Genomic DNA, 22,872 nt, shown 5'->3' on the forward strand with positions numbered 1-22,872 from the left:
TTCATATTAGAACTTGATTCTTCATACTGTGAGACTTTTCCTGAAAGAAATACAACAAAGTGGCAAAGTTTAAAAAAAAGAATGAGAAACTGCAAGAGGTGAATAGATGACAAAAGTGGACATATTTTGGAGGATAGCTGTATTTTTTTTCTAATCTCTAGCAAACAGCAATCCAAAACATCAAGGCCTAAACATCTATATAGGAGACTGTTCTGCTTCATGTATCCACAACTTGGGTTATTTTATTAATCAGAGTTATGTTAAAGAAAATTAGGAGACCAAGAGAATCTCAGGGCCATGATATGAAGGGAAGATGAAAGAAATTCCAGACACACAAAAGAACTTTTACAACCATTCAGAGACATTGCAAACTTCTTATCACCAGAGGAAGGAACCTACAGCAGTCTGGTGACATTAATACCAAATGAAATAATATCATATGGAAGAGAATTGGCAAACAATTCTCAATTTTTTTTGAGATCTGGAATAGTCAGAATTCAGCTTTTTGTGACAGATGGGCAAGAGGTCAAATATGTTTGCATCCTCCCTTTTGGAACCGATAAATAGGAAGAACCTACTCAAATGGAGAGTGATAACAGAAAAGCAATTTGAGATTTTTCAGTCATGGCAGCTTGTCTGATTTGTCATCCCACCTGCCCCCTCTCTAAAAAGCACTTGTTAACTAGAAATTGCTGTACTGGATCAAGATGGTGATCCCCATGGTGCAGTAACCTGCCTGGGACAATGGCCAGGATCAGTCTCTTTGCAGAAAAAGCCCTGAACTGCTTACAAAGCAGCTGAGAGAGAACCTTCCTAAAGAAAAGTTTCCCTCTGAATCTCAATAGATAGTGCTGGCTGGGAATCATAGATACTACAGATCTCTTCTTAAGCTGGGCTTTTATTTTATTTTATTTTACCTATTTATTAGTAAAATTCTGGATTTTTCTTGCCCAGATGTTTTCACTCATAGTGTCCTTTAGTAGCTCTCCTGAGAAAGTCAACAATACATTTTTGCACCACACACACATATATAATTGATAAAATTATTTCTGATATTAGTTGCGAGTACCAGAACTTTTACTGTTAATGCATGTCTTAATGTTCTTATAATATGAAAATATATTTGTATGCAGTCCAGAGCTACAGGACAAAAGGATTAAATATGGCAGTGTTCAATCCTGATAAGCAGGCAAATCACTGTACATCAAATATAAAGAATATATTTAGCTGTAAATATAAGCCTATAATTTTGTCACCTCATCTCCAGCAAAATGGATCACTGTGATAAGAAAACAGGTACATCCAACTAGACCGGATTCAATATACCAGTGGGCCAGTATGATGCATCATGGAAAAGCATCATGTTCTCTATGTTAGTAGGCAGCTGATCAGCGGTAGCTGAAGTAGTTAATGCCCACTCCCTGCTTCTGCTTCCTGCCAACATTAGTATTTCTTCTGAGAAATCCTTTTGCCAAAGGATATGAGCCAACTCCTCTGGTCTCGTAAGACTATTTTTCCATCGTTGTGATCAACAGGCCTTTCTCTGTGCCTGTGAACTTAATCCTTCTTGAATTTTCTTTGACTTAATCCTTCTTGAGCCTACTGTGCCCAGTATCCCAAGCAATGATTTCATAAATAACACTAGATCTCTCTGTTGCTATTGCCCAGAAATACTTCACATGTTGTTAACATCCTCATATTACATTTTCCTTTTTCTTGCCCGTTCCCTGATGGCTCTTAGATCTGTGATCAACTGTTACATTTTGATCAAGTTTTGGAATATAGCAAAAAAAATTTTCTATTATCTCTAATCTCCAACCTTGCCTTTCTATTTAGTCCATCATGTCATCAAGTTCTTTATGTACACTATATCAATTCTGTGCTGATCAGTCTTCCCATCTTTGGTAATTTCTGGGTTTTTATTTAAGATCAGTAATGGGATTATTTGAATCAGTAGTACCAAAAAGAGAAAAACGATGGCAGAAACTGTATTCACAAATAACTTTGAGCTCTGTCTTGTCACTGCTATATATAGAGAAGTTTTACTTCCATCGTAAAGCGAGGAATGATGTAGAATGGGGCATGTGAAATTTCATTTAACACTTTTTGTGGAGAAAACCAGATCTAAGTCTAGAGCAAGAGTTTTCATTGCAGACACTTTTTTCAATGGAGGCATTGATCTCTAAGCAGAACATTTAACCTTGCTGACAGTAGACTTGATTTTTCTTAACTCTCTCTCATGGACTGTTAGGAATACTTCGTGGATTCTCTGGAGTTCACTGACTCTACATTGAAAAAAATCACTCCTCTCGCAAATGCTTCCAAAGAGTACAATCAGCCAAACTGTCTGTGGAAAGGATCAAAACAGAAGAATAAAAAAGCTGCAGAACAAGTACACAAGGTCAGTAAAAAGCAGAAGAAACAGGACAGAGTCAGGCCATCAAAAATGTAGGCATATAAAATGGAGAAAGTAACAAAAAAGATAGGAACACTTATGCCATGATATCACAACTATTCCAAGAACAAAAAGGATGCACAATAGGGTGGAGCTGGAGGATACAGGCAAGCCCAGTGGAAGTTGCTCAGAAACGGTTTTGTTTTTCTGAGATTCACGTATTAGCACTTGCACTTATTCCTTGTTTTTGCATTATGATCTGGGCTCTGCCCTGTCTGAAATTCAGTTTTGCTCCTTTTGCTACATGTTTTAGGCTGTCAGTGAGAGAAGCTTTAATCTTAAATTAGCTTCAGATGTGTCCTGCTTTTATGATGTGAAAATAAGAAATTCTTCACACTAAAAAGTCAAGCAATGCTTCACTGAAAGAAACAAAATTCTGTCTCCTACTGCACACCAAACATTAGGGCCGCACACGCTTCCATTGAGCACGTCTGAGGGGCAACCAACGGTACAGTTGGGATTACTGATCAAGTTTCTTTCTGCAGCCCTGAAACACTGTGTGTATTGCATGACCTATATTTATGGGCATCCGTAATTTTGCTCAAGCCCCCAATTTTCATTTGACACTTAAAGAAGGAGTGAGTATCCCCCCTGAAGAGCAGAGCCTCGGGCCAGGTTATCTTCTTTGTCAGACCTTGTAGTCTCACGTGAGGATGTCCCTTGCTTCGGACTCCTCTGGTGACGCGTGTCCTGCTCTGGTGATGCTTGTCCCGGGAGCTCGGGGCTGAAGGCACTGAGGGGTCCCAGGGGACACCAGCAGCTCGGGGACACCAGCAGCTGCAGCAGAGAGGTCACTGCGGTGACCGCAGCACTAACCGCTTCAAATTGCGCTTTAGAGAACACTCTTAGTTTAGGTCCTTTCTGTGGTTATTTGTCATGAAAATGTGGCAGCAATTTATGCGCAGGGATTACTTATGACGGGAACAGTACAAGTAGCTGCGTGTTTTTTCCATTTTTGTGGTGCTTGTGAGCTGGCCATGGTTGTTTTTAAATGGTCTTGTTACTTGAATTAATACAAGTAAATGTGTTCTATTCAAGAGGATCTGTGCAGTGTGTTGTTAGTAAATAATATGGTTTATAAAGAAGGAGCTATTCAGTGACCCTCCTAACATATGGAATTGCTTCTACTCCATTCTTCACTGACCACGGCTTTTATAAAGAGAGAACAGAAGTGCGCAAGTCATTACTGGATTTACACATTAAGGAGATGTAACAAAATGAAAACAGGTTTTGAGATTTTTTTACACATTTAAATCTTTCTCTGTATGGACGATGTTGTCCTTGCCTGAGCCATCATTCCTAAAGAGATTTACTCTCTGCATGCATGAAACTTTAGATTTAATTTTTTCTCGTAATATTAACACAAAACACCAGCATGTGCATACGTGCACATAATCTTAAACTGTGAAGTGTGCTGCCTCACAAAATCCCTGGCCATGCCCGAGAGCCCTCAGGCTCTGCCCAGATGGATGCCCAAGATTTGTGAGCCACATTCATATTTAATCAGATCAGTGTTAACACCTCCACCTTAAACAGACATGTTTAAGCCTAGGTAGCAGTAAGGTCTCCACTCTGATATGAGTAATATCTAACCCTTATTGCTATAATAGACATTTCAGCACTTCTGACTACACATGACACAATATCTATTCACCTCTATGTACCCAGACACATTTTCAGAGTTAATCTCCTCTGATTAAAAATGCTGATACCCCAAAACCCCATGTTTCTTAAGAAAAGATGGATCAGGAGAGCCTTTCTGTGGTATGCCCCTTGGACCAAGAAAGAACTTCATCTTTTAGCTCACATTTCACTAACACTTTCAGTAAACTGCAAAAAGAAAAGTTCACAGTAAAATCTAGTTTTCCTGCTCCACCCAAGAAACTAGCATGTCAACAGTAATAGCAGCAAATTTAACTAACTGAAAGCCTGTTCAGGAAAACTTATTTCTGTCAGACGTCAATTTTTGTTCTCACCTCTTTAGTTATATGCTACTTTCTTACCAAAAAAAAAAAAAAAAAGTAGTTTTGAATTTTTTGAAGTTCACTTCCAGTTATTCCACTCTTTCTCTTTTGCACCATCTATGGTTATCAGAATACGTAAGGACAATTTCTGAAAATAACTGAAGCTGAATTTCCATCCCAGGAGGCAGGTCTGGAATACACTGTCTGGAAAAATAATTCATTCCAGGAGAAAGAAAGGAGTGATCTTTTTAAGCAATTGCATTTACTGTAGGACAGCTGATGCAAAATGTTTAAAATCAAGAGAAAAATTGTGGTATGTCTAAAAACAGATATTGCAGTGTCAGCTAAACTGCTAAGTTTTTGTAGTCATAACTTATATGGCTGTGTATGATTATAAGCCATATTGAACTGACTGTGGATAAAAAGAGAATCTTTTTCAGGTTAGGTGGGTAAATAAGCAAGAAGTGATAGAAATATTCATGGCAAAGGTTGCACCTCTAATTGGACATGCTAATTCAGGTGAGGCTGCTAGCATTGCATGTGATGTGATCTTATCTATAGATATGGATCATGCATCATGGTGCATCTTTGTCTACACATGATCAGAAGCTGTCTGAACAGAGGTGCTGAGCACCCTGGAAAATTATTGTTCTTACATGCTTCAGTTTGAAAATCCTGGTGAAACTTTGATTTTTTTTAAACGGCAGTTTGAATTCACCCACTATTTCCTAAGGAATCTGATACGCATAGTTAAATGCTGATTACAAACATATCCATAGATAAAAGATAAAATATATATGCTACCTGTTATTATTAATACTCATCTATTAAATGATCTGTTTTAAATATTCCAAGTGCACTCCCTCAAAATCTCACTGAAGTCAAGAGGCACTATGACTTTAACGAGCAGGACTTCAAAAATGTGACTGTGACAAGGTCCAGAGCTGGCTTTGAAGAGGATCTACCCGGGCGTTCTCCTCACAGTAAGCTCCCCAAATAAGACCAAAAAGATTTTAAACCCACAAAAAGACAGGTTTTGAACAAAAGTAGCAGTTTCCTTTTTTAAAGAGGGAAGGCTCAGAGCAGCTAGAAGAGAAATAAAACATTGTACAGATGTGCCCATGTGCTCCTTGCAAGCATGTCCTTACTTCCAAACTAAGGAGTGACTTTCTGCGTCACTGACCCAGCCCCTTGATCCCAGGAGGCTCGTTGAACCCTCTCGGAGATGTGACTCCCAGCTCTCTGCTACGACTCCCTTAACCACTAACTGCTCCAGGCCCCAGTGTTCACATGAAGGAGCAACCCTTCTGCTTCCCTGCCACTGGGTTTCACCTTCCTCAGTATTTTTTTAATAGCACAAATTTATAACAATCAAATAAAATGAACACCGTGACTCAAAAACAGAAAATGGAATTAGGAATCACTCAAGCACCTTCTAATGTTCTGGTTTTTAAATCTAAGACCAAAAAACTTTGTGCCTTTGAGAGAAAGGGCAAGGAAAACGTTAAGAAGAAGGATGAAAAAGAAAGTCTGAAATGAAGAATTAATGACTGTGTCCTTTTAATTCTGGTGCCTCTGCAAAAGTTACAAACTAAAATACTAAAAGTATGTTGTTCATGATGATCTTACAAATGATACTGAGACTTATTTGTTTAATTTTAAGGGCTAGTATTTTGTACTAAAATGCCAGTCAACTGTCGGTTTGCTAACAGATTCCTGTTAAAGAGGGCAAGGTCTTTTCTTGTCTGTTTCTCCACAAAATTCTGGATTAGACTTTAGCTAATTGAATTTCAATGCAATTATATTTCAACATAATTGAAAAAATACTGTGCAAATCATAATATGCCATTTTGCTACTGGTTCAATATATATTTGTCAGGTAACAGACATTTGGTGCATATTTACAATAAAAATACTTTAGTTTTTTCCGTGGGGAGAGAAGACATGAGTTAAAGTTTCAGATTGTAATATGATATATCTTTACTACAAAACATTTCAAATGAATGGAACATTTTAATTGCACTGGATTTTTTAAAATATTTGCTTTTTTGATAAAACAAAAAAGTAAGTTTAAAAATAAGACCTTCCTCCCTCACCCTCATTACTTCCTGACAGCTTTTTTTAGCTGCTGTTGTTCTGCTAGAAAAAAGAGACAGTGAGGAGAATAGAACGAGAACTGACAATGAAAGAAAAACAAAGAAAACCAGAAAAATCCACAGAAAAAATCTAAAATTTGCTGATTTGCCAAAATTCTTCCAACTAAGTAAAGTTTCAAATGATATGATAAGGATAAATAATAGAACCTTAACTCATGTAAGCCAGCCATATTCTAAAGATAGTCAGAACTGGATGGGAATTATTTTGCTTTCCACAGATTATGCAAAAAGAAACAAAGAAGACCAACCCAGCCAAATGTCCATTTTGTGGATGAGTGTAGGACAGAATGATTAGTGGAGGATGTACAGCAAGGATCGTTGAGAATACAATTACTGTCTGTGCAACTGAAGAGAATTGTACATTACATTGATTTGCATGCAAAAGGTACCGGTATTGCTACAGGTTTTAGTAGTGTGTTTTTTTAATCCATTTGTTTCTTAAGCAGGCTCTGTTTTGCTTAACTCTTATCTAAGCCTTGGATCTGGAAAGGCTGTTTTGCTCTCTGACAGGTCATTCTAAAATTCAAGGGCCAATAGGAAGAGAGGATAGATGGCGGACATGAAATTTTGGTCATGATACAATAACCTGAGTTACAAATCAAGACCCCTGATTTCACTGCTACTGTAATTCGGGATTGGCCACCTGGAGCGAAGAACACATTTTTGGTTTGTTCTCTTTTTAGTACTTACTTGTCTGTGTTCCCCTTCACAGGAATGTCTTACTGTCTAAAATGACTTAATCCTAACCAGAGATCCTGTAACAAACAACAACAGAACATCAAAGGTGACTAAATAAGGAAGATCAAACAGGAATTAGGCAATCCAGGGAGCAATTAGAGGACATCAAAACTACCCTGAGGGAGAGAACAGGACTGAGCTAGCCCACCCTAGTTGAACAGTCCTATTGACTTTGATCAGCCAGGAAAACATGGATGAGTTGAGGGACGTCTGTTGATAGCCCAAATCCCAGACAACCTTGCTGAACACACCCTCCTGCCTCTTAGTGTACTTTGGTATTTGACCTGAAAGTTTGAGGAACTGTATCTTTCTGGTTCATTATTTTTAAAAAAGGAAAATCTATGTGGAGAAAAAAATAATTTTTCTTCTGAATGTCCTGTTAAAGTATCACATTACTTCTGGTTTTTCAAAGACCTTTGTTTAACTATTATGCTAATCAAACTATGGTAAGTTGATTTTGCTCCAGAAGAACTGTTGCATTTCACTGGAAGCTAAGGGCCATGATGACTCCCAGATTGTGTCATACTGGTAAAGTTGCTAATGACTCACCTTTTAGGCTTGTGGGGCATCTTGCCCAAACTGGTCACCTAGGCTCACGCTGCTGTTAACAGCGAGATGGGCATTTCCAAAGGGCAAGTCAGCTGATAACAAAGCCACAGAGGTGTTCGCTGGAGGGGATGTCTGAAGGCTTCTTGGCCAGCCTCTTGCTTCAGACAAGGACTATTGCCAGCACTATCCCGTATCAGCCAAGGCTTTGTCTTATCAAATTTTGAGAATCTCTTGGAAAGAGGATTTCCAGCATTTCTGTGTAACCCGTGCTAGTGCCACACTACCATCCTGGTAAAAAATATTTTTACGCGATATCCAACCTAAACTTTTCAAGTCAGAATTTACAACCATTGCACCTTGTTATATATATCCTCTGCCACTGCAAAGAATTGTTTCACTTTATCAATTTTTGCAGTTTCTCTTCCAGGTGTTGTTGGATCACAAGCTTGCTCCCACTTCACCAGATGAAACAAGCCCAGATCCCTCAGCCTGTGGTCATAGCTCATGTACTTAAGGCACTTGGGCATCTTGGTCATCCTCCTTCCAGTTTCTCATCATCCTCTTTGACCTGGAGAGCCCAGAGCGGGATGTGTCCTTCCAGGCAGGACCTCACACGCACCAGCTGAGGAGGGCAGCAGCTTCCTTTGATCCGCTGACTGTGTTTCTCCCGATGACGCTCGTTCTTTTAAAATTAAGAACAGAAAGCATTTACACTGCTCTGGAGCGTTCAACAGGGTTTGTTCAACGCTGCCTCTAGGAGCCTTCCCAGGGTCTGATATGCCCACGGCCAGGAGCGGCAGGGGCTCCCCAGGGCACCAGGGCCTGTCCCACCGCCCAGCCAGGAGCAGGACAGCCGGGGGGCACCGGGGCAGCCCCAGCCCCGGGCCTTAGACTGGGATGAGCCAAGGCCGGGCCAGGGTTTTGACCCGTGGGTTGGGGTTGGGATCAGGCCCACTGGGGGAACAGGGGTCAGACACGGCCGTGGGATGGCTGGGCAGGGCCGTGGGGACGGGCCTGAGCTGAGGCCAGGCTGGGCATGGCAGTTAGCTTAAAAGTAGGGCTGCTTGCCCTCGCGGGGGGGGGGGCTAGCTTTCCCCACAGCATCTCCCTCTCCTCAGGGACCAGCCCTGCTCTTCCCAGGCTGGCCCTGCACCCCAGCGGCCAGGCCCCAGGGCTCAAGGTGCCCAGGATCCCGTCAGTACCTGTCTGGGAAATGGGCACAGTCCTACTGCATTTGTCCGTCTTCGGAGAAGGCACTGGTTTTTATTTACGTCTGTAAAACATGTGGCCGCACGGCTCTGATACTGGCTGAGGCCTCCAGGCACAGCTGTAGTACAAATAATAGCCTGGAATCTCTTCTGGGTGAGGTATTTCCTCAGTGTAGGCAAGAGATTAAACTAATAACACCCAATTTCCCGTTATGCTGATATTAAGGAAAATTACTCTGTGGGAAAGCGGGAGCTCATTGGTTCGAGTACATTTTCCTTTGGGAAAGTCTCTTCAGAGACTGTTTTCCTTTATCATTACAGGCCAACTCTTCCACTAGGTACATCAGCTGGCTATTGAGTCAGGGCCTATGTTTTCCTACATTTTAAGCAGCTTGTCAAAGCGGGGCTTAATATTATCTTTCATTTTTATTTAGTATTTTTTCTTAGCATATCATTTAAAAAGCCAGAAGGATAAAAAGCAGGTTATCCTATTTTGCTATCTACTTTTCAAGCCTGACTTTACTAGACAATGCAGGTTGATAAGTGTTTTACCTCCACTGTGTTACCTGTGATAGTTGTGTGGGATCAAAAAAAAAAAAAAAAAAAGGAATTAGATCTAAGAGATCCATACTGCACAGTTAGTAAAAATAACAAAGCTTTTGGGCATTTTCCTAAATATCAGATAATGGGTTAGCAAGGTCCATTTCCTATAGCTACACCTAACAAACTCTCTCTTTGAAAGGGAGGACACATTAAAACACATTGTGTGAAAGAACAGAAATATCTGGCAAATCTAAGTTACACTGGTTGATTTAAGATATGGTAAGCATCTTTCCTTGGACACATACACTAGCACCAGGTAGCCTGGTTGAAGTGAAGATTCAAAGATAATTTGGAAGACAACCTTTTCTTCTTTGCCAGTTTATACAGAACCTGTCCCAGGAATTTCTTATTATAAAGAAGCTAACAATGCATGTTCAGGTGATCTGCAAGACACGAGGCAAATAAAGATACCCTAGTACATTCCAGTGCTAGGCACACTCTTGTTTGAACTTGGAAGGAATCTTTTTCATAATGTAACCAGTGAAGGAGTAATTTTCCTCAGAAATTCATATTACATTCAGGAAAGGAGAATGGCAGCTTTTAAAGATATCAGCAACATCACTTTCCCAACTGAGAGGAAGAAGGATATGTGAGTCTGGCTTCTGTGGAGACAACATCCTCAATCTTCTTTGCTGGGCTAGCAGAAATCATAAACTCTTGAATGCCTGTGGTCAGAGGAAAAGTTATATTGCCTCTGACTGATCTGCCTATGAAGAAGCATGAGGTATTTCAAGAAGTATGTCTCTGAGTATAGCATAAGATTTCCTGCATAGTTGAGAAAAGCTTATGAACAAGCATTTATGAGTTTAAATAATTTGTTTAGCTGGTACTTTGAGTTTAGCACACTTCCTGATGTGCCATCCAGCTACCCCATGACATTCACTTTGCATGTATAATAGAAACAAAAGGCAAGATTATATGCTTTCAAAACGAGTCTGAGTTTTGCTTCTGCCTTTAAAAAATTAAAGATCAGATGTGTTTAAGCTTAAGAGTCCTGTGCTATTATATTATAATAAAACCACTTTAAATATAAGTCTCTATGGTGCTTTTTCATCAGTTATTTTGACAATCCGTTCCTCTTAACTGTTACTGTTATTGTTGACCAAAATGGTCCTAAATAATAAACTAGGTCATGATTCTGTGTCTGCCAAAGTCAACACAAAGCGTTTCCATTGTCAGGTATCTGAAGACATATTGAAATGTCTTGAATGCCTCATTTTATATCCAGAGGTAGAACGCTAACACGGAGATATGAACTAAACTGAAGAGGATTTGAGCTTATATTTCTTATATCTGAATTTTTAGCAAAACAAAAGATAAAAGTATTAACTATTTGATCTTTTAGAAAGTTTTTTTTAGTACTTCAGCAAAGCAAAAGCTATAAAATTAAATTACTGGTATGGAATAAAACCAGCAAGTGGCAGTATTTGACAAAAATCTGAGAGGTAAGTAGGAAACTTTTAAAAGCAAATGGAGATTTACATTATATCTAACTATAAGGTAAGCACTTCTAGCATTCAGAAAGAAAAGTATCTCCTTTCCAGCATAAATATCTTATTTTTTTGTTAGGTCAATTCCTCAACTAGAGAAATTGGAAACAGAAGACAAATTTCCCATGGATATTTATAGGCAAGGTCAATAAAAATGACCCTACACATTTTCTAAAAATTATTCTATGAAAACTGGCTAAGAACAGAAAGATATATCAAAACCATTTGGAGGTCTTATTTATCAGAAACCTTCCCTGCCAGCAATTTAGAATAGCATGCAATGAATATTAAAGTCATAGAATCGTTCAGGTTGGAAAAGACCTTTAAGATCGAGTCCGACCATAAACCTAACACCTCATACTCTACCGGATTCCACAGGGCATGAAAAAAGTCTAACTTAAATGACTTATGAGGCACTAATAATATATTAACCAAGAGCCTGGAGGTTACATGTAACTTAAAGTAAATGGCAAGAATGCTATATAGCATGTTAAGGTTAAATTGCCTAATTAGAGTGAAAACATCTATTTTAATCTCACTCTCAGGATTACATATGTATAGCATAATTACTTCTAATGCATAGTACAATAGTCTAGCAAGTCCCCAAGTGCTAAAAACTTTTCAGAACAATTTTAATTCCCTATAGAAAACATAATCAATTTTGACTATATGTGCTTTATTTTTTAAAAGAATCATCATAAAGCACCAAAATGCCAAAAAGTAAACTGTCATCATATTTTCCTAAATGCTACAAATATCCCAATTTAGTGTTATCTCTATATTACTGTGTTTAATTATCTAGCCTCAGATGTTCTGCTGCTCTTAGTACGGGCGCTGCGGGATGACAGATTTACAACTGCCAAGATGCTCTAATGTGAGTGGCATTTCCGGGACAAAAACTTGTGCCAACACTTGCACTTTGTAGGTCAAAAGTGCCCAAGCTTTTACTGGACCAGGAAACAAATTTAATTTTCAGATTAAGGCATGCATATATCCCAACACTGATTGCAAACGTGGAGGAGGTGATACACATAGCAGCTGCTTGCTGAATTGACATTGAGGTGATGAACATTTTAACCTGCTTCTTCTGTAAACATTCTTCTACTTCAGACTGGTATCCTCCACTGTGAAACAGCTGACATGTATGTATATGAGTTTCTGAGCACTTGGTGTGTTGAAATAGCAGACTAAGCCCAGCTCTGCAACAGTATTTAGAAATGTACCCAATTTAGAAGTGTATCTAAATGGTAAGAAAGAATCTTACAGGCGTCTCTGACTGCCCTAGAAGCTCAGTAATTACACTGCTGATGGCACGTCAGTAAGCCTCCCCTATCTCCAGACACAGATTGAGCCCACAGGCTCCCAGTTAGCCAGCCTCCAGCTCACGGGGAGGTTGAAGGGTGTTTTCAAGGATTCAGGACTCCTTGGAAGAAGAAAAACACTTCTATGCTTCCATTAACTAACTCCTTTTTAAGATATAAGCAGTCATGTCTCGCTTTAGAGAAGAGAGACATAGTGACTCAAGAAAAACATAGTCAAATAGTACTTCTGCAGAAAGTAAGTTACAGATAATGACTCATCTCAGCATATTTTGATTCTGGGCCCATCAGTGATATCCAGCACTCGTCGTAGCACACTTCCAGGCTCTGATGTCCTACATGAGGTGTGTGACTTCGTGTTTAAAAAAAGTAATTCTCTGACTCATGTGCTAGTAAGATTCAGAGTAAAAATTACCATAGCTAAGTTTTAGGCAAGAATGGCCTCTACATTGTTCCTTGAAGAAAAAGGCATGCAGGCAACCCTGCAGAAGTGTCAGGGCTGATTTCTGGGGTGGAACTGGAGGTGCTGGCACCCATCATTTGTGAGAGAGTATGTTGTTGTTGCACTTAATAGGCTAGTTGTGATCACTGTTATTGTCATCGTAGAAATGACATTCCGACGTTTTCACCTGGGATAGTCAAAGCATGGAGAGAGCTGGAGAAAAGGTACCTACCTACTTTGGACCTGACATCACATGACAACATATTTAGGGCAATGTTGGAAATCTCAAAGGTAATCCAGTTTTGTGTTCTCACAGAAGGTTTGTTCGGAGAAAGTGCTGAGACCATGGGAGCTAAGGCCGCAACCGTTATTCTTCTAAGCACGGTTACATTCTGGTGGTCCTCTTACAACTTCTTGCCAGTGTACACACCTACCCAAAACCATCAGCTGAATGTAGTTCAGGGCAAATCGGAGAGATTTTCCTGGCCCAGCAGTAAAAGTTGCAGCACTACGAGGGGGTAGTCCAAGGGCTGCGCATGCCGGTCTTTCAGAGCAGGGCAGAAACGGGACTTAAAAACTTAAGGTTGAACCTGCCTCCTCCCACAAGGGTTTCCTTTCCCCGTCTCTTTTTCTTCCTCGCCTCGTCTCTTTGCCTTCCGCTCCCGTTTCCCTTCCTTTTTCTTTCCCTTCTGCCCCACTCCTCTCCCGGCTTCCCCTTCCTTCCCTCCTCTCCCGAGGCGCACGCCGTCGCCCCCCCCCGGGGGGCTACTTTCGCCCCCTCCCTTCCCGGGGCTGGAGGCGAGGGCCGGGGAGCGGCGGGCCGGGTGCCGGCGGCCGGGTCCCTCCGCCCGGGGCGCGGTGCGTGCGCAGGGCGGCGCGGAGCCCCCGCGGCGGGGCGGCCGCCCAGCCCGCCGCCGGCCGGGGCGGGCCCACCGCCGTCCCCTCCTCCAGCCTGCGCGGGGGGACGGGATCGCCCCGCCGCCGACCAGAGCGGCAGCCGCGGCCGGGGAGCGGAGCGGGCGCGACGCGGAGCTGCCGGAGCCCCTCTCCTCCTCCTCCTCCTCCTCCTCCTCCTCCTGCCCCGCGCCCTGCAGCATGGCCCGGCGCGGAGCGGCGGCCGCCCCCGGCCTCTGCCTCCTGCTCCTGCTGCTGCTCCGCAGCGGGGGGCTCGCCCCCCCCGCCGCCGCGCAGCCCCCGCCGCCGCAGCGCGGGAGCGTGTGGTGCCCCAGCCGCTGCCTCTGCTTCCGCACCACGGTGCGCTGCATGCATCTGATGCTGGAGAGCGTCCCCGCCGTGTCCCCCCAGACCACCATCCTGTGAGTAGCCGGGCGGGGGCTGGCGCGGCGGGGCGAGCGGCGGCCCGGCGGGCAGGGAGGGAGGCGGGGGGAGGGCAGAGGAGGAGGAGGAGGGGATACCTGGGTGGGAGGCACTTTGGGTGGCGGTGGAGCCTCAGCCCTTTGTCTGCGGTCGGGGGAGGGGGGCTGGACCGGCGGCGGAGGCTCTGCCCGGGCGCCCCCCCCGGCCCCCCTCGGCGCTGCTGGCGGGGCTGCTCGGCTCGGGGCTGCCCTCGGCTCGGCTCGGCGGGGCTGGGCTCGGCGCCCCCCGGCCCCGCTGCCCGCTGGGCCCCGCGGCCGGTGCCGGGGGGTGGCGGTGCCCCGGCGCGCTCCCGCCCGGCTTTGGGTAGGGGGTGCCCCTGGTCCTGCGGGGGCGGTCAGAGGTGGAGATTCTGGTTAACCTGCGGGCGGTGTGTCTCCAGCTTCATCGTCCCTAGAAGGATTTGGCTGCTTCCTTCGTGTCCTGCTTAAAAAGCCCACTGAGTTGGCAGGAGGGTCGGCAGCGGGAGATGTAGCGCTTTCCGTTCCGTTCCGAGGCGCGGTGGGGATGTGTGAGCAAAGCGGGACCCAAAGCCCGCGCTTACCCGAAGACTAACCCGGTTCAAGTCCCGGCAAAGGACTGAGGACACGCGAACTAACAGTTCTCTGTCCGATTTTTTAATTCAGGCACTAATGCGTCAGTTGAAGCGCCCGGCCGTTCTTCTCTAGGGTCCAGCCACTGTTTTGAGTAGGATTGTGTCGGTAATGAAATTCGGTATTGGCAAGGATTAAAATTTATTTCGTTCACGTCGATTTTACTGCAACCCTGTCCTTTCCAGGCATATTTGCCTGTCATAAATGCAAAGATCTAAACGCACATCGCAGGCTATTTTGTTTCGAGGCTTACTGTGAGGGACGGATTTCTTCCACTGACCCGCTTCTGCGTTACTCGGGCTCAGAAAGCTCTTGGCGCCAGCCCCGTCCTTCCCTTACACACACACAGCCGTGGAGGCTGAGCAGAGCTTGGCCCTGGGAATTTTCTGCAGGGCCTCCTGTAATAAATTGACTTGTGACTTTGTCAGATATTTTCAAAAGGGATCTATAAAGCCTTGGTGTGTTTCGGCTTCCAAGTATTATTTAAGGTGAAGAGCACAGTCATTTAACATTAACTGAGTCCCTCTTTGGCAAGAAGCGCAGCCTTTTGGCAGAATGGGATTAGTCCTGCAGTACTTGTAAACCTTTTAGGGAACAATACAGGAAGTGGGTGGTTAATGTTTCTTACATTTGAAACAAAGTACATTTACAGAACACCTTTTGCTTTGAGATTACAGGAAGCTGTGTAAAGCTAGTTTTGTGAATCATCTGAAATGTGAAAAAAAAAAAAAAATCCTTAGAGTATGGAGTCAAGTCTCAATGGCTTAGTTTCACGTTAAAGGTAGAAGGGCCTGCAACAGCAGAAAGTATTAGATTAAACCTAGCCAGGGTGGAGCTCCCCTTACGGTGGGTATTTACAATCTTGCAGTGAGTCAGAGGAGAATGTGTGAACAATGCAAGCATTATACCCGTCTAACCCCACTAATATATCAAATTGTCTAGTATCCCAAATCTGAATTATCATTCTGGTATAATGCAAACTACAATGCAGCAGAAGTAATGAAAAAGAAGTTAAAAACATTTTTTCAGCTTGATGAAGAACAGTAATTATCAAAATACACCTGTGGATGACCAGCATTCTTCAAAACATAATGGTGGCCCTTACTTGTCATCTGGTAATGGGTATTCTCCTTTTTCACCAACCGACTAGGGGACTGTTATAAATAAAATAAGTAATACTACATCTGTAAATACACAATTACTCCTGCTACAGTTCTGCTGAATGGCTGTGAATGGGGAGGAGATGGGCCAGGAGATAGTCAGGCAATATGAATCTCTGGGACAAAGAACAATGGTACAACTTATTCAGTAATCAGTGGTTTGAAGATACCAATTATACATAAATAGCTTACCTACTGTGTATGAATTTCCTACCTTTGGCTGTAGGATGTACTTTCAGATTAATTATTACATTTCTGAGGTACTCCCTGAATTACCAGGTGGTTTACTACTCATTTTTACCTTACTGCTACGTAGAACTGCAGTTCTACGCAGCAGTGTTATACTTCATAGAGGTAGCCCATCACCCACAGAAGGCTTTCTATACTCAAGAATAGTTTCTTTTTTAAGCATGAAAATAAGAAGCAGGTATTTCATCTCTGGTTTCACTTCCACAGTTCATCTTTCATGTGGAGCTTGTATATTAAATGAATTTTCTTTAGTAGTGGTGTTGATAGCTAGATAATTAGAAATAATTAATTAATTTCAATTGAACACCTTCCCCTTTAAGAAAATTCTGCAAAGTGTGTTGCTGATGGGTTAAGCCCATTTTTACTGGCATTGGTAAATTCCACATTCTTGTCTGTTTTCTTTCTTCCTTAGGACACAGATTGATTGTGCAAAGTAATTTTGTAAAAAACCATCACCATAAGTTTTTCCTCGTTTATAAGTATATAGTTATTTTGGTTTTTGCTGAGCACTGGTTCTGAAAACTGTCCCATTTTGGAAGCTGAGTTGACTTTGCTCTACTTCACATATAATTTGTTATATGGATTAAAACAGCATGGGGCCCAGACCAACAGTGCAGCCAAATGTTTTTCCCCACATATCAAAAATGTCTACTCCTAATCTCAGGCTCTCTTTTGAAAACTGTTCATAACATTACTGGTTGCTGACCTTGCCAGTGCTACTTCTGGCTGTACATTTTCTCACTCCCTCCTGCTTCCCCCACTTTCTGGCACTTCCCCCTTCCCTGCTGCAGGCTGGGATCCACGGCTTCGATTTCTTCTGCCGAGTGGCTTCTGCCAGCTTTGAAAGTGCTCGTGGAGCCTTGTGTGAGTACGCGGTTTCACCCAGGATGAGATTATTGCCCAGGCTCTTTGGAGGACTAGGGCCGGCATCCCAGTCAGCAGGTCCTGTGCTGACTTCCCTTAAGAATGAAGACCTACCTTCAAAGCGGTTTGCAAAACCACTTCATGCCTTAAGTACAGTCCTGGAAGTTTCCTTTCATCTCTGATTAAATATAGAGTGCTTGTGTATTCACGGAAATTGCTGAAACATATTTATATTAGACCATTTAAATGGCTGAGGAATGTAAAATTCTGGATACAGTACTATTGCTGTCCTCTCTTCTCTGAATTGTACCCTATCTCGCATTTATTTACGGTATTTCTGTGGTTTACAGCCATTTTTAGTTCATGGTGTTTGTAATTCTGACAGGGGTCCTTTGAGTATCGATGCAGTATGTTACTATTTGTATCTTGCCTAAACAGGACCAAAATCCAAACCTGTCTACAGTACTCCTTACACATACTCAGACCAATACTAAAATTTGTTCAAAGTTTTTCTTGGCAGCTGAAACTAAATTGAAGGCAATGGTCTCAGTGTTGCTTGTTACTGCTTTTGTTTACGTGATTCCAACATATTCTACAAACTGGATAGGTTACAGTGCATGCCTATTTATTTATTTTAATTTCTAGTTTGTAGTGTGAATGTCAAGGATCCATCCAAAGGGAAAGGGGAAAGTGTTAGTTGTTTAATTCTATGGTGACTTTCTAGACAGCTGTGTAAGAGGTCCTTATATTTTTTTCATAGCTCCATGAGAATTTTTGTGGAATCTGATGTACGCTCACGATGCCAGTGAAAACCATTACTGCTGCTTTTCAAGCGCATCTATCTTAATACAATTTAAAAAAAAATAACTGAATTACACAAATCACACATCTGTTTGGAGTGTACATGAATTACCAAAGAGATAGAGGTAATGGAAACATAATGACATTTTGCATTTCAGTGTTGATTTGTGATAACATTATGCCTCTTAACAGAGGCATTTAGGGAAAAGAAATGGGTGGTATGTATGAATTCTGTCAGTGCATGAGTCTCTGGGCTATCAGAGCAGAAGGATGCATGCTATTTGCAGATCCGCTCTTTGCAAATGATGCATCATCAGTCAGCAAACCACCAGCCCATTCTCATCTGAAAAATGCAGGATCCTTGCTTCCGATCAGATCTTTGAAACCCTTTTAGAAAACTTCCAGTAGATTGAGCAATTAAGACAACAAATAAATGCACCTCAGCACTGTGAAGGACAAAGGATTGTATGTAGTCTCAAATCTGGACTGTAAGCTCGATCATTTCACTGCTGAGCATCAATTTATGTATGGGAGGTAGTCGAGAGATATGACACTGGTATAAGATTTTAGTTAAGACGCAGAGATTTGTATATACATAGTGTTCAAAAAAGAAGGACAAATACTGAAGGTTTACTTGAAGTGTTTGAGAATAACTGAATATGGACACAGCTCTTGACAGACTCGTGGCTGCACAGCAAACTGCATTAGATGCCAATGATGATTTGCTTGAATTGCACAAAGCAGGGGGAAAGCATAAGATTATTTCAATAAGAACTATCTTAGGTCTTCCTTCATGGAGATTTTAAGACCACATGCAGAATTAAATTTGAGATTAAAACACCTACATTTAGGTCTCTATGCACAGGAGCCTACAGCCATGTTTGGTGTCTGAGCTTCCCTTCTAGCGAGTAGCAACTTAGCCAACAGTCCATAGTGCCTGGAGCAGGACTCGCCTCAAAGGAAGGGGGACACCGAGGACTTGATTAATTTGCGAACTATAGTATTTGAATTCCCTTGAGAAAATAGTTTCTGGCTTCTAGCTGCTTCTCCAAAAAGGACACAGGTCTCCTATTGGCCCTGTGTCATACCTGCTTGCTCCCAACAGATGTCTCAGATAGCCCAGGACATCTAAACTAACAGCAGGCACCACTGTTAGGACAACTGAATTAAGCTGCTACTGTTGGGCAGTTTATTCATTCTCCAGCCTTCTCTAGCATGAGTGTGTTGACTAGTCTTCTGTTGACAATAAAAGGAGTTTAAACATCTGTATGTAGATGTTGATATTTCTTTGCCTCAACAGAAGCTTGAAATATTTTTCAGAAGAGAATGTTTTCGTAGTATTTTTGACAGAAAGAAACTCCTTCCAAAAATCCGGCTAAGGGGTCATACACAGTACAGAAAGTAACCTACTTTAAAGTATGTTAGTTGTTGCTAAAAGGAGACTATTTCTCCTCCATTAAGCCCTATTCTCTGAGTACCAACAAATCAAATGGATACTGCAAAAGATACCAAACCTCCCCTGCAAAGCAGCTTTGGAGTGTGTGTAGGATGTTAACCCTGCCGAAGCCATTCCCAGGCAATCTGTCTGTACTGCTGGATGGAACGAGCTAGGGCCAAGGCATGAATGTGTGAAGGACACATTTGCAGAGCGTGCGGTATGTGCTTGGTTGTTAGCAGGGGGCACAAGGGCACAACATTGATAGAGTGTTTGGCGTTTACTGGGAGACATTAGGCAAAGCTGCTGAGGGATGCAAATGAGTCTTCGTTTCAAGAACGCATCTGCAAGTCACTAGAACCACTAGTGGGAAAGTATTTGTGTCATCTCAGCGGCAAGTTAACTCTCATCAAATTCTTTGTTAAAGAACGGGAAAACGTGTGGAGCAAAATCATACCCGTTGTTTCCTGCAAGTATCTTACTGTATATTTAACACACTGTCATGAGAGGAATACATTGTCTCGTGTTACAGTTAATAAATCTAATTTCTGGTTTTCTTCTTTTTTACAAGGATGTGTTTTTGACCAGTAAATACTTAACATTTGAGTGTTAAAATGCTAAATATGTCTTTGTTTACAAAAAGATCTCCGTAATGAGTAGAACCAAAGATCCATTTGACCTAATATGTGTTCTTTGAGGGTGACTGAAAGGGCAGCTTATAAACAAGTAGACAGCATAGCGCAGCATATAGTGGTTCATCCTTATAATAATTTGCAGTTTAGGGATTTTCTGAGCTAAAGGTTATTTCCATATTATATGTAAATCTTGATGAATTTCTCTTCCACAAATTGTTTAACCTCTTTTTTTCAACTAATTTAGCTGTTACTTACACTGATAACTTTTGGTGACGAGGAGTACTACACAAACTGCGTGGTGTAAATTGCTCTCTTTTGTTTGAAGTCTTCAAGTTGGTGTCCCCCATTTCTTCTGTTGGAAGAGACAGTGAATACTCGATCCCTCTCTATCATCTCAATGCCAGCCATAATTTTATGACCTTTGATCCTAAGCTTCTCCATTCATTTCTTTTTAAAGTGGAGGAGTCTTTTCACTGAAAGGTCAATGTTCTTAACTTCTCATCATCTGAATTGCTCCTTCCCTGCTCTGCTGTGTTTTGAGTTGAGGGAATTATAACTTTCCCAGTATTTACATGGACAGATCTGGTATGTGGGCTAACTGGGGATTTATACACCAGCACTATGATCATCTCTGTTTTCATTTTCTGTTCCTTTCCTAATAATTCCCAACATCATATTTCCTTCTCTTGAACTGTTGTTTTCATGGAATTATCAAGGGTAGCTTAAGATCTTGTCCATAAATAGTAATGATCAGTTCCAGGCGCGCCTTTTTGTTTGTAAAGTTTGGTTTTCTCCATATACATTACTTTATATTAATATCATAGAATCATAGAATGGTTTGGGTTGGAAGGGGCCTGAAAGATCATCTAGTTCCAATCCCCTGCCATGGGCAGGGACACCTTCCACTAGACCAGGTTGCTCCAAGCCCCATCCAACCTGGCCTTGAACACTGCCAGGGATGGGGCATCCACAGCCTCTCCGGGCAACCTGTTCCAGTGCCTCACCACCCTCACAGTGGAGAACTTCTGCCTTAAATCTAATCTAAATCCGCCCTCTTTCAGTTTAAAGCCATTACTCCTTGTTCTATCACTACATGCCCTTGTAAAAAGTTCCTCTCCGGCTTTCTTACAAGCTCCCTTTAGGTTCTGGAAGGCTGCTATAAGGTCTCCCCGGAGCCTTCTCTTCTCCAGGCTGAACAACCCCAACTCTCTCAGCCTGTCTTCCTAGGAGAGGTGCCCCAGCCCTCTGATCATCTTCATGGCCCTCCTCTGGACTCACTCCAACAGGTCCATGTCCTTCTTATGCTGGGGGCCCCAGAGCTGAACGCAGTACTCCAGGTGGGGTCTCACGAGAGCGGAGTAGAGGGGGAGAATCAGCGCTTTTGCATTAGGTCTGCATTTTAAAAGCCATTCATGGACTATTGACAGGTCCTTCCACTGTTCTTCCTGTTCAGACTTTGTTAAAATAGATAAATATCATAAGCAAAACTTTGTTCTCTCTGTTGTTCATCCCTCTTCCACTTATGAATAAATTGAGCAACGCAGAACCCATCACAGCTCTCTGTGAAACTCTACTGGTATCGTTCCCCACTATGAAAATTTGCCATTTACTACAAACATCTCTTTATATGCTCATCTGGACTGTGTAGGATATTTGCTTTCTAGCTGTTTGTTTCAAAAGATTGTCTCCTAATTCCCAAAGCTTTGGGAATTTGGACTGTGGTCAGCACAAGATTTTTTTGTTTGTTCTACCGAAACATTTTAGAAAGCCATGAAGATTATATAAATCAGTGGTTCGCTTGGTATTGTTGTCGAGGTCCCCAGTTGAAAATCACAGTTTTAAACATTTTTCTGCTAGCTTCTGCTAGAAGGTAGCTTCAGTGCCTCTGCTGTTACTCAGTTTTCCCAAACAACAGCAAAATTAAAAGTGACGAGTTACATCAATTTTCATCATTACTTTGGGGAATTTAGGGGCATGAGGGACACTGAAAAAGAAATTTTTGAGTAGCAGAGACAAACATGGGATTACTCACTGGAAAGAGTAAGAAATGGATGCTTGGACATGAGTAAATATACTCTTTCTCTCCTAATTCCCAAAGAAGGCTGGTGAAAAATTAAGAGGGAGATGCCTATCCCTTGCATCATCAGGAGGTTCTGGATCTGAGACACAAGGAGAGGGGTGACTGTCTTGTCTAATGTTGTGGTAAACACATACCTAAGAGAAAAATACGACTAATAAATATTCCAACCTCCATTTTTCTGAATAGCTCTTACTGAATTCTCTCCCAGGTGAGGTCAGTGTTCATTAAGAGATGAGAGGGGGATGTCACCAACCAGCAGAAAACTTGCTGATTTAGATACTAAATAAATGTTAGGCTACCCACGTGTGCTTATGGATTGGCTTGTAAGTAAACTAAGTTTAAATTAAAAGGTTGAAAGTCCAGCAGAAAAGAAAAATAGAAACTATAGCCAGTAAAGAAGAGAACAGAGCTCGGGGTAAAGATAGAAGGAAGCTGTGGAAAGGAAACAATATAATGGAAGAAATAGCTATTATGACATGAAAAAATAGCAGACAACTATTCAGAAAATAACAAAAGAGGAGGAGAAATAGTGCATGATGTGTAAAATTGCATAATATTTTATTTTTTTAATTACAAAATGTCCTTTTACAGGAATATTTTACTGCGTATAATGGGTAAAATGAAAATGCTAGATTAATGTTTTCAGGCCTCAATTCTATTTTGAACAATTGAAAAACAAACTAAATTTTCACCCATCTTGATTCATCTCTCAGAATAGTATTTTTTCAATTATTTCTTTTTGGATTCATATTTCTGA

General features: G+C 41.8%; 1 protein-coding gene across 3 annotated transcripts in view; it reads left to right on the top strand.

Annotated features, from left to right (window-relative positions):
- Nucleotides 1-13,922: 13,922 nt before the first annotated feature.
- Nucleotides 13,923-22,872, top strand: part of PXDN (peroxidasin) — an 88,936-nt gene continuing 79,986 nt past the window's right edge. For all 3 annotated transcript variants that reach the window (XR_003926749.1, XM_030037829.1, XM_030037830.1), the window contains exon 1: nt 13,923-14,240. Coding sequence is in view for 2 of the 3 variants with exons in the window: in XM_030037829.1 (XP_029893689.1) it covers nt 14,020-14,240 (221 nt within the window). In the remaining variant the exon portion in view is untranslated. The remainder of the gene's footprint in view (nt 14,241-22,872) is intronic.

This window comes from Aquila chrysaetos, chromosome 15 (genome assembly GCF_900496995.4).
Source record: "Aquila chrysaetos chrysaetos chromosome 15, bAquChr1.4, whole genome shotgun sequence".
Classification (NCBI taxonomy): Eukaryota; Metazoa; Chordata; class Aves; order Accipitriformes; family Accipitridae; genus Aquila; species Aquila chrysaetos.